The sequence below is a fragment of the Poecile atricapillus genome, chromosome 10 (assembly GCF_030490865.1).
Source record: "Poecile atricapillus isolate bPoeAtr1 chromosome 10, bPoeAtr1.hap1, whole genome shotgun sequence".
Classification (NCBI taxonomy): domain Eukaryota; kingdom Metazoa; phylum Chordata; class Aves; order Passeriformes; family Paridae; genus Poecile; species Poecile atricapillus.
The window spans coordinates 21,877,842-21,891,708 of NC_081258.1; the positions used below are offsets into that span (position 1 = coordinate 21,877,842).

The 13,867-nt window shown below is 41.4% G+C and overlaps 2 protein-coding genes across 3 annotated transcripts; one reads left to right on the forward strand and one right to left on the reverse strand.

The window, feature by feature from the left end:
- Window positions 1-3,034: 3,034 nt before the first annotated feature.
- GABARAPL2 (GABA type A receptor associated protein like 2) lies at window positions 3,035-7,984 on the reverse strand. The gene is made up of 4 exons (XM_058845862.1): window positions 7,596-7,984; window positions 7,227-7,282; window positions 5,163-5,335; window positions 3,035-3,615 (listed from the first exon to the last, which is right to left on the reverse strand). The coding sequence occupies exons 1-4, from the start codon at window positions 7,627-7,629 to the stop codon at window positions 3,525-3,527; spliced, it is 354 nt and encodes a 117-aa protein (XP_058701845.1). The 5' UTR covers window positions 7,630-7,984; the 3' UTR covers window positions 3,035-3,524.
- On the forward strand, window positions 7,983-13,387 carry TMEM231 (transmembrane protein 231). 2 transcript variants are annotated; one of them, XM_058845857.1, is made up of 7 exons: window positions 7,983-8,292; window positions 8,369-8,538; window positions 9,563-9,691; window positions 11,045-11,188; window positions 11,481-11,562; window positions 11,691-11,796; window positions 12,691-13,387. In XM_058845857.1, the coding sequence occupies exons 1-7, from the start codon at window positions 8,151-8,153 to the stop codon at window positions 12,878-12,880; spliced, it is 963 nt and encodes a 320-aa protein (XP_058701840.1). In that variant the 5' UTR covers window positions 7,983-8,150; the 3' UTR covers window positions 12,881-13,387. The 2 variants fall into 2 exon arrangements, with proteins under 2 accessions (XP_058701840.1, XP_058701841.1); XM_058845858.1 differs by lacking the exon at window positions 9,563-9,691.
- The last annotated feature ends 480 nt before the right edge of the window (window positions 13,388-13,867 follow it).

Genomic DNA, 13,867 nt, shown 5'->3' on the forward strand with positions numbered 1-13,867 from the left:
CAGAGGATGAAATATGGCCAGATGCCATTGCACATGCACTACATGGTGAACTGCTGAAGAGAAACGGTAATTGAGCAAGCACCATTCCAAGGGCAGAGTTCTATAATGTATCTAAAGAGCTATCAGTAGATTTCCAGGTTCCTGAAATTTACCTTTGTTCTTCACTGAAATCTTGCAGAAATTTAACTTACTTATTAACTTACCATACCTAGTTTCACATAGTTAATCAACAATGTCTGCAGTGAACCTGCTGACCAGACTGGAATGTTCCCATTTCCTATCCAGCTGCAATATTAAAATGGGTTATGTAAGACTAGTTCTGTAGACTTTCATCAGAGTTTTCAGATAAGCAGTTACACAGTTTAAATTCTTTTAACTCTTTTCTAAAATTTGAGCCTAGCTGTTAGGATTGTTCCTTGTAAGATTTTTTGTGCATTTCTAAAATACTTGTGAACTGTAGACTGCTGCTTTTCTGTTACTTCTCAGGTTTAAAAGTAGTTTTTGAGGTGCTGAACACTGATACTAACCTCACTTTTTGGATGGAGTTGAGGACATGTTTAAGCCTAGAGCAAGTCAGTGAATATGTGAAGAGAGGGAAGGAGCTGAAACAGAATGGCATTTAAAAGGCTGAGGGGCTAAGCCTGTGGGATCTCATCCTCAACTGGATGGTATTTCTCTGGTGGAAAATCAGTATTTAAATGCTGCATCTGTTTCATTCCAAAATGTCAGGAAATGCTGTTGGCAGTACCATGAAACTGCTCTAAAAATCAGAAGGGAAAAGTTAAGAGATAGGAAAGAACAGTCTCTGCTTTTGTAAAAGGTAGCAACCTAAATTTGGATCATTGTCAGCAAGTCTTTGGAAGAATTGCTCCTGGAAAGTAACAATTGACAATGTTCCAAGCCTGTATCACTCCTGTGCGCTGGGATAGCTGACACCCCGAAAAACAAAGATAGGCAAGGCATGGCGAGGACAGTAGAATGTAGAGGCTCTGCCACAGGAGAGCAGAATTAGCAAGGAGTGAAGTAGCCAGAATGAAGTGCCCACAGTGCACAGTTAATGAGGACAAGCAACCAACTGGCAGTGGGAGCAGCAGAGCATAGGAATAGGAGGGCACCAAGATTCCCACCGTATGTGTAAAATGAGCATATCTGTATTAGCCAGCTAGGTCCTTGCCTTTGCTAAACGTGTTTGGGGACCAGTGGCTCCTAATTGCCAGGACAAAGAAACTGTAATCATTGAGTGGGATGTCTTTAACAGCATCACTATTAGAGACATCAGCCTGTTTCCATCATAGTAAAAAGGCAAGACAGATTGCCTGCTTATCTATAAGGAAGTCAAAACCAGAGCACAGAAACAAGTGGTTTTGTCCAAGGGTAAGAGTAATCAATCTGTTTGACCTTGAGGCTGCAGTTCCATGAGACCAGATGCTAGCGTCCCACTGTCTTTGGAAAAGCAAGGGTTTTTGATCTTTACAGTGTGCTTCCACTGCTCACCTTAACACAGGCTGTGAGACTTTACTGATCTCAGTGCATTCTGAGTAAATTGAAGACTACTGAAATTACTGTATTTGTAGAAAAACAAACCATGAGCCAGAACAAGTTGTAGCCTTTCACTAGGAGTTAAAAGACCTCTGCAATAAATCCGTTAAGCACTAGAGGAAAGGAAGAGCTAGGGTTGTGCTGCTGAGGGCAGGAGAATTCTGATGGCAAGGAGGAAAGTTGTTGGAGTTTTCTCTCAGACTGATAATGTCATAAGAGGGCTGCAGCAATGATAGGAACATAATATATACAAATAACATATACATGTAAAAGCAAGATAATTTTTGAGGAAAGACTATCTAAATATCCAGATTTGGCCTGAATACTAAATATTTACTGAATACTAAATTCATCCAGTACTGGTTTAGTTATATTGGAAATTATATTTAAATTTAGTATAAAGATAAGTGACAGAGGTGTTGACATAGAGGAACAGTGAGGTATTTCTTTGTTTTTTGTTCAGTGCACAAATTGTAGGGTTAACAGAAAATGAAGATTATATGGGATCAAATGCTTTATAGAATTTTACAAGAGTGTACTATATAAAGGGATGCATATCGGCTATGCATTTCAAAAAGAAACCTCTTGATGTTTTATTGCAAGTGTACCTGCAGATGAAAAGTGAAGTTATTGCTGTAGAATATTTATCCTTACATTCTCACATCAAAAATGTTCACATTAATGCATGAAAAGGGAGTTAGAAGTAATTCAGGATGGAAGCACTGACAGAATGTTTCCTAAAGCAGTGGTTTACAATGCAGCACTGTTCTGAATAATGAAAGGCTTACCGAGATCAACAGCACATTTTCAGATGTATTAAGCACATGCATCACATTTATTGTGGCAAGCCTCAGTAATAGGGTAGTGTCAACATTTCACAGGCTCCCACGTTCATATTTTGCAGTCCTTCTGCCAGTATTTGTGAATGACTGCAGAGCTAAACAATTATAGGCATAATGTATCTTCATGGGGATTTGAGTTAGTATGAATTTGATTTAAGTTTGGAAAGTGGTAAATTTCCACTGTAACTGGAAGCATTTTAAAAACTAGATTCTTAGGCACCACATAGTGTGTAAATGAATTAAAACTTTTAATAGGAATCTAAACTGTATTTAGTGTTTCCTTGCTGGCTTAGGAAGGTCAAAGTGATGCTACTTCTTCAGCCTAGTGTTAGCGCCTTTAATATCAGAGTGTGAACTGCAGCACTGTGCAGTTAGGTCAGCTGGTTTTTCCACCCTCTCCCACACAATCCAAGGGCTTGCCTCTTTGCCTGTAAATAGAAGTAGCTGTGAGATATGGTAGCTCTGAAGCTATTGGCTTTGAAACCTACAAAGACCTCCTTGTTTCCTCCTGGTACCATCAGCCACACACTGAAGTTGGAGAAGCTGTACAATGTCTAGTAAGTAATGGAAGCAGCTGTGTAGCATCTAGTAAATGTGACGAGTAACTTTCTGGCCAAAATGAAGGTAAAGAAATGACAGCATTGCCTGTTTGTGACAGGAATTTTTATTGTACTTGTTTGTTAATTGAGAAAGAGGAACATACTAGCTCCATTCAACACGATCAGCATCTTGCTCCTGGCTTTGGATAAGCTAGTGAATCCAGTGCTCCCAATACTAATGCGTTGTTTTTATTTTTCTTAAACTGACATCTCAAAAAAACAGAATAAATGTGTGTTCTTCTCTTTGTGTTTTAGTAGCCCAACTACTTTGCTTTATTATTTAATCAATGAAATCAAATGTATACCCCCCAAAGAACTAAGGCTCTGGGAATTCATAGCCATGAGAAAAAAAATACACAAAACCAACAAAACTTTCTTTTTATAATTTAACAGTCTAATAAAACAAGACCTAGCAATGTATTAAGAAATAAATCCAGTTACAAATGCATGTATATAGAAGGAACTTCTGAGGATGTCAGAACAGAAAATGATGAGCTATTTACAAGATACACAACAGGATGGTACAGTAGCCAAGACCCACCATTCAGAAACCAAATGTGTTCTCTCCACTGTAGGCAACATACAAGAATCCATCCTCATCCTTTTCCTTCTCATAAAGTTGTCCCATAGTTAAGCTTGAAAGGGAAAAAAAGAGAAATAATTTGCTTGGCTTATGCAAGTTGCCAGTGTTAACAGTTAGAACCTCACATAAACACGGATTAATAAAAGCTAAAACTTGTAAGTCTGTGAATAGGTTAGAATACAAAAAATGAGGATAAATAAAAAGCAGGTGACTCCTAAGTTAGAGAAATGATCCTGGACTCTCTGCAGAGTAAACATTTTTATATTTCTTCACAAATGCGTTTGTCAGAATGCTTCCTTATTTTGTTGGAAATTGGTCTCTATTTTGAAAACAACAAGAGACAATTAGTTGGCTGGTCAACTGCTCCAACTATCTATCTACAGATAGTTGGAGCCGTAGACATCAGTCAGGTGCACAAATAAAGCCTCCTCAGCTCAACTTTCTCTGACTTCCCAAAACTGAGAAAAGGCTAATGAACTGAAGGATGAAGACTGGAACTGAGTGACAGGGAAAACAATGATGCCATTATGCGCAAGAGAGGAGCTGGGTGGATTTGTAAGCAGTACTTAAAATGGAAGAGAATTGGTGACTAGTAGATAGATCACCACCCCTTGACATCCTTCTCTCCTCATACAGAAGTTTGTTACATAAACTCAAGCCTGTGACATTAGTGGAGTCACAAACAGATTGTGGTTTTGTTTGTCGGCTAAGAAGTTATAATTTCTACATTAATATTGAATGATCAAAGTCCTGTTTTCTAGCTGAGATGTGACATCTCATTATGAAGACATGATCTCTCTTTCCTGCTCCTAGCAATTCTATATTATTGTTGTAAAGATGACATGTAGGCATTCTCAGTACGGTTAGAAGAAAACAAGCAGAAAGGGACGATTCTTATGGGTCCCTATTGTGTATCAGGTTACCAGGAGGGACTCTTTCTGATACAATTAAGTATTAAGAATAATATCACATCTAAGGCATGTAACGACATACTATTTCCTTAAATGTTACTAAAGTATCTTGTGTAGAAAGTTGTAGTAGCTGCTTCTGCTATATTCTGTTCATAGCAGAAAACAATGAAACTTATTCCTATATAAAAGAAATGCAAAAAACCTTTCTATTGCAATTATTCTTTTCTTTTATAGAAGAAAATTATTTTAGAAAAAGAACCAGCAACTAGTCTGTAGTGTTATAATTTCTTTGTAAACTGACGGGTTACTGGGTTTTTTTCAGAACAATTTATGGCATATGCTGTTGAGTAATGTGCAACTTTTTTTGCTATACTGAAAATCACTGTTTTTTGACATTGATGATGTACGTGTTTTTGCACTCAACCAAGTGCAAGAATATTGTAATTGCAAAGCTCACTCTTTTGCCACAGAAGTAAGTAATAGCATATTTTTCAGTCACCTTTCCTTTCAGCCTAGCTCAAGAAATAAGACATTTATCAAACTCATGAGAAAAAAAAACTTTTAGTGAGATTAGTATGTGACAAACATCTAAAATCACCAAATGAGCCTCAAAGAGTGGTGTTACTGGCCCTCTAATATGCACGGGCTTGCTGAAATGATTCTGAATACCAAGTGAATAGCCTCTCACCTGGATTGTGGGACAGTCTTGTCTACAAAGAGGAATATTGCCTTCTCAGATGGCAGTTGAATCCTCTTCCTGATGATCCACATGAACTGGGCCACGGTGATGTCAGACGGAACTAAGTACTTCCTCTTGTCAATATCAACAATCTGAGATCCTGAGACCTTCTCCACTATGACCTGTAAAGTGCAGGTATGAAGGTCAGGCTGTTCAGGATTGGTATGAACAGACAGCTTTGGTAGATCGCTTGCTTGTACAGGCTTACAATGGTGAGCAGAGGGGATGAACAAAAATGGTTTCCTGACCGCAACCCAATCAGAGGTTGAACTGGCTCAGCACTGTAAAACCTGATTTTTCAACTGCACTGAAACCTACATTCATACACACAATGGCTTGAAACTTTCCGTGCCTGTGTTTGGCAGTCATGGGGTAAAAAGGTGCATTATGCCTTAAAGACACCTGTGACATGAAAGTACGCACATCACTGAACTTTTGTACACTGATGATATGAAATTATTGCAATGTGGACCCAAAGTTGAAAATGAACCAGCAGTGTACCCTGGACACAAGTAAGGCTAATCGTGTCCTGGACTGCATTAGGCAAAGGACTGGGATCTGATCCTTCCCCTGTAGTGGTACTGGTGAGGCTACCTTTGTATTTTGCTGAACTGACATACTGCTTCGGAAACCAGAAATTGACTACAGGAAGGAAAGATAGCAAGATGGCCACAAACAAAACCAAACAAAAATCAACAAACCAAACAAAAAGCCACAGGTACAGGGAAAAGGATAATTCAGTACTGCTTGTGAAAAAGACCCAATGCTTATTGTACTACGCTACTTGATTCCTGAAGGAAAAATACAGCAGGTAAGGAAATAGGGTTTACAATAGGTTCCAGGGTCTCCATTCCTTAGCTCTGCATTCCACTTGAAACATTACGATTGAAAAATACTTCTGACTATTAAACTGATTCCAACTATTTGTTATCAATGGTACATGGTTCAGTTTGAATCATCAAGCAGAAAACACATACCGGTCCAGACAAAGGATTGCTGCAATTTGACATTTAATTCCTGTATCTGTCTACACCTTGCTGTCCGTTCCTGATACAGTGTCATTCTGACTCACACTATGAGTTTCTAAGTTTCTTTTTCCCCTAAGGTTACCAAGGATATTTTTTAAATGGGTAAATGGATACTGTGGAGATGTGTTATAATGGGATATGTGGAATAGTTAGACAAGAGAGAACAGCAAGGATCATACCAGCTTATCAGACTGCAACTGGAGAAAATCTTGTGACTAGATGCAACTGAGCAGCAGAAAAAGTCAATGAGAATGAAGATTCTTCTCTGGGCTGTGCTAATGGGTAAGTTAGTTACCAAAAGGTGAGAGGCAGGAGTGGCACTAACAGGCAATGTGGTCAGATGGGATGTGGAAAATTTTACACTCAAGCAAGTAAGCTGACAATCTGGATATGTTGCTAGCTGTTATATGTAAGGATGTGAACTGTGGTCTTTATAGAGATTGAAACATGGTAAAAGGGATTGGGGAGAGAAGAAGTGAGGTCATTCACTGTTTAGCAGATTGGTAGGTAATAATGCAGAAAGGAGGGGTCACCATTTGCATTGGCTCTTCAAACACCAGGGTTTGCATTGTGAAATTCACCGTGACAACTGGTTATAGACATGGAATACATGAGGGATATAATCTAACTCATTTAGCCAGGAAGGAAGATGGTCAGGGTTTCAAGAGTCTTCATAATCTTTCTAAGAATCAGGCACAATCTTCAAGACAATGAAGGTGTTTGCTGGGATATAATTGCCATTAGGAGAAAGCAGGACCATGATACAAAAATCCGTGGTGTTTAGTAAGCTTATTTCTCAATATGCAGTGGGGCAGAAGATGAAATGCTGGAGTAGTTAGATGTGTTTGGGGCTTCTTTAAAACCTCTAAGGACACGAAAAGGAAAATTAATTTGCTTAGCAGGAACTCATCAGAGTGGGCAGGATGGAAACCGGTTATCCACCTTTGCCTCTAAGTACTCTGTTGAAGCTGGCTTGGTTACTCACCGGGACACGGTCGGGGTATTTGGCTCGGATTTTTGCGGACTCGACACATCTGTGCTCTGTGAACAAAACTCGTAGTTAGTCATTGCATAGTAGTAATAATACTGCCGGTGTCCTAGGCCGAGAGGGCAGCGCAGGTAGGGCCGTGAGCCCGCGGGGATCGCAATCATGTTCCCGCCTCCGAGCGGGTCTCTAGCTTTTCGAGGAGACCATCCCCGGGCATCGCATCACCCTTCGGCGCGGGCCGCCAGCGGCTGTCCGCCCACAGACGAGACGACCGCCTGGGGAAGCCGACCGCGACAGATGGCGACGCGGGAGACTGAGGGCAGCGGGGCCGCTGCCATGCAGCGCCTGGCCCGGACCCACCCTTACCCAGCGCGTGGTCCTCCTTGAACATCCACTTCATCGTGCAGGCGGGCGGGGAGCGAAGCCAGAGGCGGCGAGGCCCGTGTGCGGGGGGCGGGGGCTCGTGCCGGGCCTGTCGCTGTCACGGTCCCTGTCACAACAACAGCCGCGGCTCGGCAGGCGGGACTTCCGGCTCGCCTGTTCCCCGGCAACCGCTTGAGCAGCCGCGCTTCCGGCCGGGGATCGCGGGGCGGGGCTGTGGCATCCGGGCGCGGAGTCACCTGCCGGCTGTGAAGCTGCCTGCAGCGCTCTCGGGGCACTCGAAGCCGCTCCACAGACTTCTCCGCCCTGGAAGGTGTCCCCATCCGTCTGTCCCCATCCCGCTGCCGGGCACTATCTCGCCGGCGGCCCCGGGAGGCAGCGGTGCGCGTTCATTGGCTGATGCGCCCGTCCCCTCGGCGCTGACTGGCGCGGCGTTCCGTCAGTCCGACGCTCGGCCGGTGCAGCGCTGAAGGCGCGGGCGGGGAGGACGGTGAGGGGGCGTGGAGGGGCGGTGTTTTCGGGCACTGAAGGCTGCTCGCCATGGCTGGTGTGGATTTGTTTTCGCATCCCGCGCTGTACACGCGCTACCGGGCTGGGCTCTGCTCCGCCGCTGCACTGGCGCTGTTGCTCATCACGACGCTCACCTACGTGCCGCCGCTGCTGGTGGCCTACCGGAGCCACGGTGAGCGCCACTGGACCCCACGCGTCCCGGCCGGTCCCGGCGAAGTCCTGAAACCTCGTGCTGTTTCTGCCCTCAGGTTTCTGGCTGAAGCAAAGCGCGTACCTGGAGCAGCCCACTGTTCGTTTCCGGTACGAGGTTCTCTTCGTCGCCACCATGGGGTCCGGCCCAGGCAGCTTCTTGGCGTGGAGCACATTCCCAGCGTTCAACAGGCTCCAGGAGGACCGGCTCCGAGTCCCGCTCCTGTCGGTAGGCCTGCCCGGCAACAGTGGCGAGACGCGAGGCTGCAGAGTTGGGGCCAACGGACCGCAGCCGGCTCCAGGGCACGGGCGCTGATGGCGCTTTTGAGCGGGTGGCCCGTCAGGTACTGCTGCCTTCAGGTAGCAGCAGGTTTATGTATAAACTTGTGCCTTACATCGGGATTTGCCGGATTTTTAATCAGTCCCGTTTCACTCCCTCTCAGTGTTACTGACTCATAAAATTACTTAGATTGGAATAAGCCCGTCACACCAAGTCCAGTCATTAACCAAACCCGACCAATTTTGCCACTGAATCATGTCCGTAAACACCGTTGGTCGTTTGTGTGAATGCACCCATTTACTTCCATCAAATTAGTTGTGCCCCTCTCCCCTGGCCACATGGCATATCATGATGTGAAGTTTGCAGGGTACCCCCTAGATCTGGAAGCAGATATATGCCTTCAGAAGCACGTCATTTATGCCTTGCCGTCACTCTTCTTTCTGAGATTACAAAGTGGCAGTTATTTTTCTGTCTGCCTCTATTGTGAGCCCTACTATATTTGCAAGTAGCTGAAATACTGGACATTCTGGTACACAAGCATAAGCAAGCCTTGGCTCATAGCAAGGTATCAGCTAACAGGCAATTTAAGAGGCATGCTGCAGTGTCAGGAGGCACAAGCCTGAACATCAGTCATATATTTGCACTGTCTTACAGAAGATCCAGCACTAAGGCATGCTTTGTGGCATGCAGGGGAGACGGTTGTAATGGTGTAGGGCACAAAAGACCTTGAAGTAAACTTTCCCTCCCTGGAGGGGTATATGAGACATTGTATAACAGACAGCAGCGTAGGCTTCTTGTTTGTCTCTAGTCCTGTCTATAAATAGTCAAGTAGTTTTTTATTGCATTCCTAACTACGCAGTTTATTTGCTTCCTTGGTATGTGTGTGCTGCAGTTATGGAGGTCCCCTGGGGTTTTACTTTTTTTGTTTTTCTTTCTAACAGAAATTCCTGTCTTTAAAAAAAAATTTGTTTAGACTAGAGAAGAAGACAAAAATCAAGATGGCAAAATGGATCAGTTGCATTTTAAATTGGAACTTCCACTACAACCAGAAGAGCATGTAGTTGGCGTTCAGTTGATTCTCCTCTTTTCCTACCACCTTTATGTGAGCATTTTTAGTTTTGTTTGTTGTGATGTATAGACCTATTGTAGTATTCCAGTAGTGTTTATAGTAAATATGAAAAGAAACTTTCCACATTTGAAACTCCTATCTAAAATACGTATTTTACTGAAAAATACTTAATTTTCTCTTCCTCTGCTCTGTCATTCCTCGTCTAGCTGTCTTGTGTATTTTGATACACTTTGTTAGGAATTTTTTTTTAATTTTTAAGCTCTATGTTCTCTTGGGCTGTAGCACACCGTACAGAACAGAAATGCACAACAGTGAGTATCAGTTTGGGTGGCACCTGGAAATAAATGAGAGTCTTGCAATAGGCAGAAGGATGTGCATTCCTATACACTGCTGTGTCTTGACACAATTAGTTCATTTTCTGACGTGGACAGTCAGCCTGTTGCAGCAACCTAAAACTCCTTAGATTTTGCTTAACAGCTCTTGAAGTATGGGTAATCATCTGCCAGGATCTTCTGTATCTTGTAACTGGAACAAGGAAGAAAGTGTTACAGGAAGACAAGACAATACAATTCCAGTGCCATTGTACCTCAAGTGGCAGTGCAATTAATACCTAAAGCAAAGAGTAAAAGACCAGCGCACAGAGAACCCAGCGATACATCTGAAAGGAGCAATAATATAGATCTGTGTTGGGTGCAGCCACGCAGACAAGAAGTTGTTTTCCTAGGGAGATGAGGCTATTTCTTTAGAGAGTCTTGCTGATTGCAGATGGACAAGCTTAGCAAGCATAGCTATGTGGTGTAGAAAACATTCTTAAGCCTGAGGCCCAGAATAAAGGCCCAACGGTCCTAAATTTGGGCTGAAGTATTTGGTCAGGTATTAGTATAACAGAGTTATGATATTCACCACACTTTTTATTCCACACTGTAAATGTGTAAATTTTCCTTCAGACTGAGTGGTTGATAAGAACTAAGGACCTACCTTCTTTATTTCATTCTTGTTGCAGAGTGCAAGTCCTTGATTTTGACTTGAGTTTTTTAAAGTGTATCTCCAATGAATGTGTTTAGTCACCTTGCTGCTTTTTCCATGTTAAGGCTAGTCAAACCTTTCTGTCATTAGCCACAGATGTTGGACTTCACTGAATTTCCTGTGGAACTTTGTTGAGTTAATGAAGTTAGTTAACTATTAACTAAGGTAGTTCACTTTTTAAAAAAGAAGGTATTTTTTCTTTGGTATTCCCTTGTTTAGACTAAGGTGATGATCTGAAACTTGGGAGTCATAGAAGAATCAAATCGGTGTAAAAAAAATTGTAGATACCAAGAGGTAGAAAAGTGTCTTGTGTCCCTCCTCCTCCTCCTAAATTTTCCTTTTTTGTGTTCACTATTTCAGAGAATGTCAACATTTGTGATGCAGAGCATGGCTTTTCTTCAGTTTTTTTCTCCTGTGCCAGGCTCTCAGCTCTATGTGAATGGAGATTTGAAATTAACCCAGAGGCAATTACTTAACCATTGTGGACTGGATACCAGATACAATGTGAGGAAATGTTTTACCCTTCCCCATCAATTCACCCCCCCAACCTCTTAATCCTCCTAGTATCATAGGTGACACCCTCATTATTTGTACTACTGCACAGAGTGAGCTGTAAGACTTTGGAACTGATGTTTTCTTGTTAGACTACAAGAGGGAAGAGGTTATTCTGCTTAGATGTTCAGTCTGATGTTTATGTTCATTCCTTGAAAGGCATGGTTACTTTGTGTAAGAAAGTCAGTAGAATTACTATCTTGAAGACTAGACAAATAATTAAAGTGTCTCCTTGTTGTAACAGGTGTCTGTGGTCAATGGCACAAGTCCTTTTGCAAGTGACTATGATCTAACAAACATCATTGCAGCATATTGGGATAGAAATGGTAAGCCTGAATGTGTATCTATGGGACAGTAGTAGTTAGCATAATGACAGCTGTTTTGTGAAGTGTATAACTTCTGTATTAATACCTAAAAAGCCCCTTAACCTGGATGTCTCCTTTCTCCATTTTAGTGACAACAGTGTTTTCAGATCCCAGCCCTGTTTGGATGACTGGAAGAGCAATGGATACACCATTTATCATTAATGCCACCATTCACTACCCAGTGGAAGTTATCTTATATCCTTCAAAAACTGCACATACCGTGACATAACAGGGTTACATTATTTCAGCCCCCACCACATACAGGCAAATGAAAACTGTTTTCACTTTTTTTTTTTTTTTTTTTTTTTTTTTTTTTGTTAGCTAAGCAAATGCTACAGTTGTGGAGTCAATGAAAAACCCATTTGTCCATTCCTTCAGATGGTTATGCTTGCATAACCACTTTTTGCCTTTCTTTATTGGGAACCTGTGTTGCTTTTCAGCTTTGCTAAAAAGGCCTTTAAAGCAGTTTGTTAGCTATTCTCAGGGAATATTTGTAATACATCTTGCTTTGGTTCTGCAGTACCTGCTGTCCTGGTCTGTGTCACAGATGCCACTTGCAAAGCATGATACTTTAGTCTGTGACCTAAAACAAATAATTAGAAATCTGTATGCAAGATCATCTCACCAAATAACTCCCGCAGCTGGAGGTTGTTACATCTGTTCATGTGCAGACAGACCAGAATTTAAATTTTTTTAATAAAATAATTCTTTGTTCATTATGTTCTTCACTCTTTTTCTTAGACAAGAACAAATCTGCATTTAGAAGAATCTGTATGGAGCGCACTTCTTACAAGATTTGTTTACTTGCCTGAATATTAACAATAAGTACTTCCTGATGACTCAGACACAAAGTAGGTTCTTTACCCAGACTTGGTTTAAATATCTTCTAGGACAGACTGTGTCTCCAGCTTTTGTTACACACCATGGTAGAAGGCTCTTAGGTGTTTCTGTGGTTCAGAAGCTTACCATTTGTGGCACAAACTCATGTCTTAATAAGATTTGTGCCTTTCTGCCTATGATTTTCTTTGTTTAGATATTGCAGTGATAGCATCAGAAGCTTGTCTATTAACACTCCTTGACTTTCTTTAAATATCAGCCAGGATTTTGGGAAATTATTAAATTTGCCTGGATCCAGTATGTCAGCATCCTCCTTATCTTTCTTTGGGTCTTCGGTAGGATTAAGATGTTTTTGTTCCAGAATCAGGTGTTGACTACAATTCCAGTATCACCACTTCTGCCTGTATCTCCAGTACTATCCTACAAACAGCACCAGTCCTGAAGAACTGCCTGAGAACACTTTATAGAAATGCAAAAAATAGTAACCCAATTTTATTCTCTATATACTTCTTACTTCAGAAGATCAGAATTTTGTATGTTCCAAGTATGCTCTGTTCATGCTTCCTTTTGAAAATTCATGTTCATTCATCTGATTTCTTTAGGAACACTGCTTTGGAACTGGAAAATTTTATATTTTTGACAGTTAAAGAAGAGCCTAGTTATTTCTTTTGCAACTGGAATGCACAGCAAAACCCATCTTGAAAACTGAAAATAATATGCTAAAATTAACAACATTACAACATTAACTGTTTCTACTTCTTGTAAATCAATTCACTGTAGTCTTAGAGTTGTGAAGAGTTATTTGTACGTGCATTTATGTGCACTATGAAATGAAAAAATGCATGGATGAGTTAAGGTCAGAGCCGTGCTTCTGTAACTGTGGCTATACATACTCAACAATTTAATTATTAAATTGTATGATCAATAAATTCAAGGTTAATGTGAGAAACCAGGGTTTGGGTGATAGTGTGTGCAAAATTTGCACAACCATTTACTGTTGGCATCATTATTGTAGCACCAGACCATTAGTTGTGAATTGTGAATAGTAAAACAGAGAATCCTTGTATCGATTGAAAGAAAGCTAGCAAAAAATTCTACCAGTGAAGCCTCAGAGTTTCAAAGTAAGTGAATAATTACCTTCAGAACTTAAATAGTTTAGAACAGATAAAAATTATAATTACCTGGTAAACACTGAAAAACTGTCCTTCATTCTTGATGGTGGTGGTCGTAGAGAAGATTATTTTATCTTCTTTTTCTGGGCTTACTTTTTATGCCAGACAAGCTTACAAGAGAAAACAACGAAATTTCCATTATGTTTTCAGTTTTGCATTGAAGAATTAATTCTAGCAACACAGTGTTATGTCAGGACGGAATTTAAAACAATTCTAGATGCTAGAATTCTGCAAAAAATTCCAAGTGTCTTTGGTTC

What these genes read in the sequence shown, in the direction of transcription:
- GABARAPL2 (XM_058845862.1), bottom strand. Translation starts at nt 7,629, where the DNA reads ATGAAGTGGATGTTCAAGGAGGACCACGCGCTGG. An exon ending in CAAGGAGGACCACGCGCTGG is followed by an intron (nt 7,283 to 7,595) that starts GTAAGGGTGGGT and finishes TTTTGTTCACAG; the next exon opens with AGCACAGATGTGTCGAGTCC. An exon ending in AATACCCCGACCGTGTCCCG is followed by an intron (nt 5,336 to 7,226) that starts GTGAGTAACCAA and finishes TGCACTTTACAG; the next exon opens with GTCATAGTGGAGAAGGTCTC.
- TMEM231 (XM_058845857.1), top strand. Translation starts at nt 8,151, where the DNA reads ATGGCTGGTGTGGATTTGTTTTCGCATCCCGCGCTGTACACGCGCTAC. An exon ending in GGTGGCCTACCGGAGCCACG is followed by an intron (nt 8,293 to 8,368) that starts GTGAGCGCCACT and finishes TTCTGCCCTCAG; the next exon opens with GTTTCTGGCTGAAGCAAAGC. An exon ending in GACTGGATACCAGATACAAT is followed by an intron (nt 11,189 to 11,480) that starts GTGAGGAAATGT and finishes TTGTTGTAACAG; the next exon opens with GTGTCTGTGGTCAATGGCAC.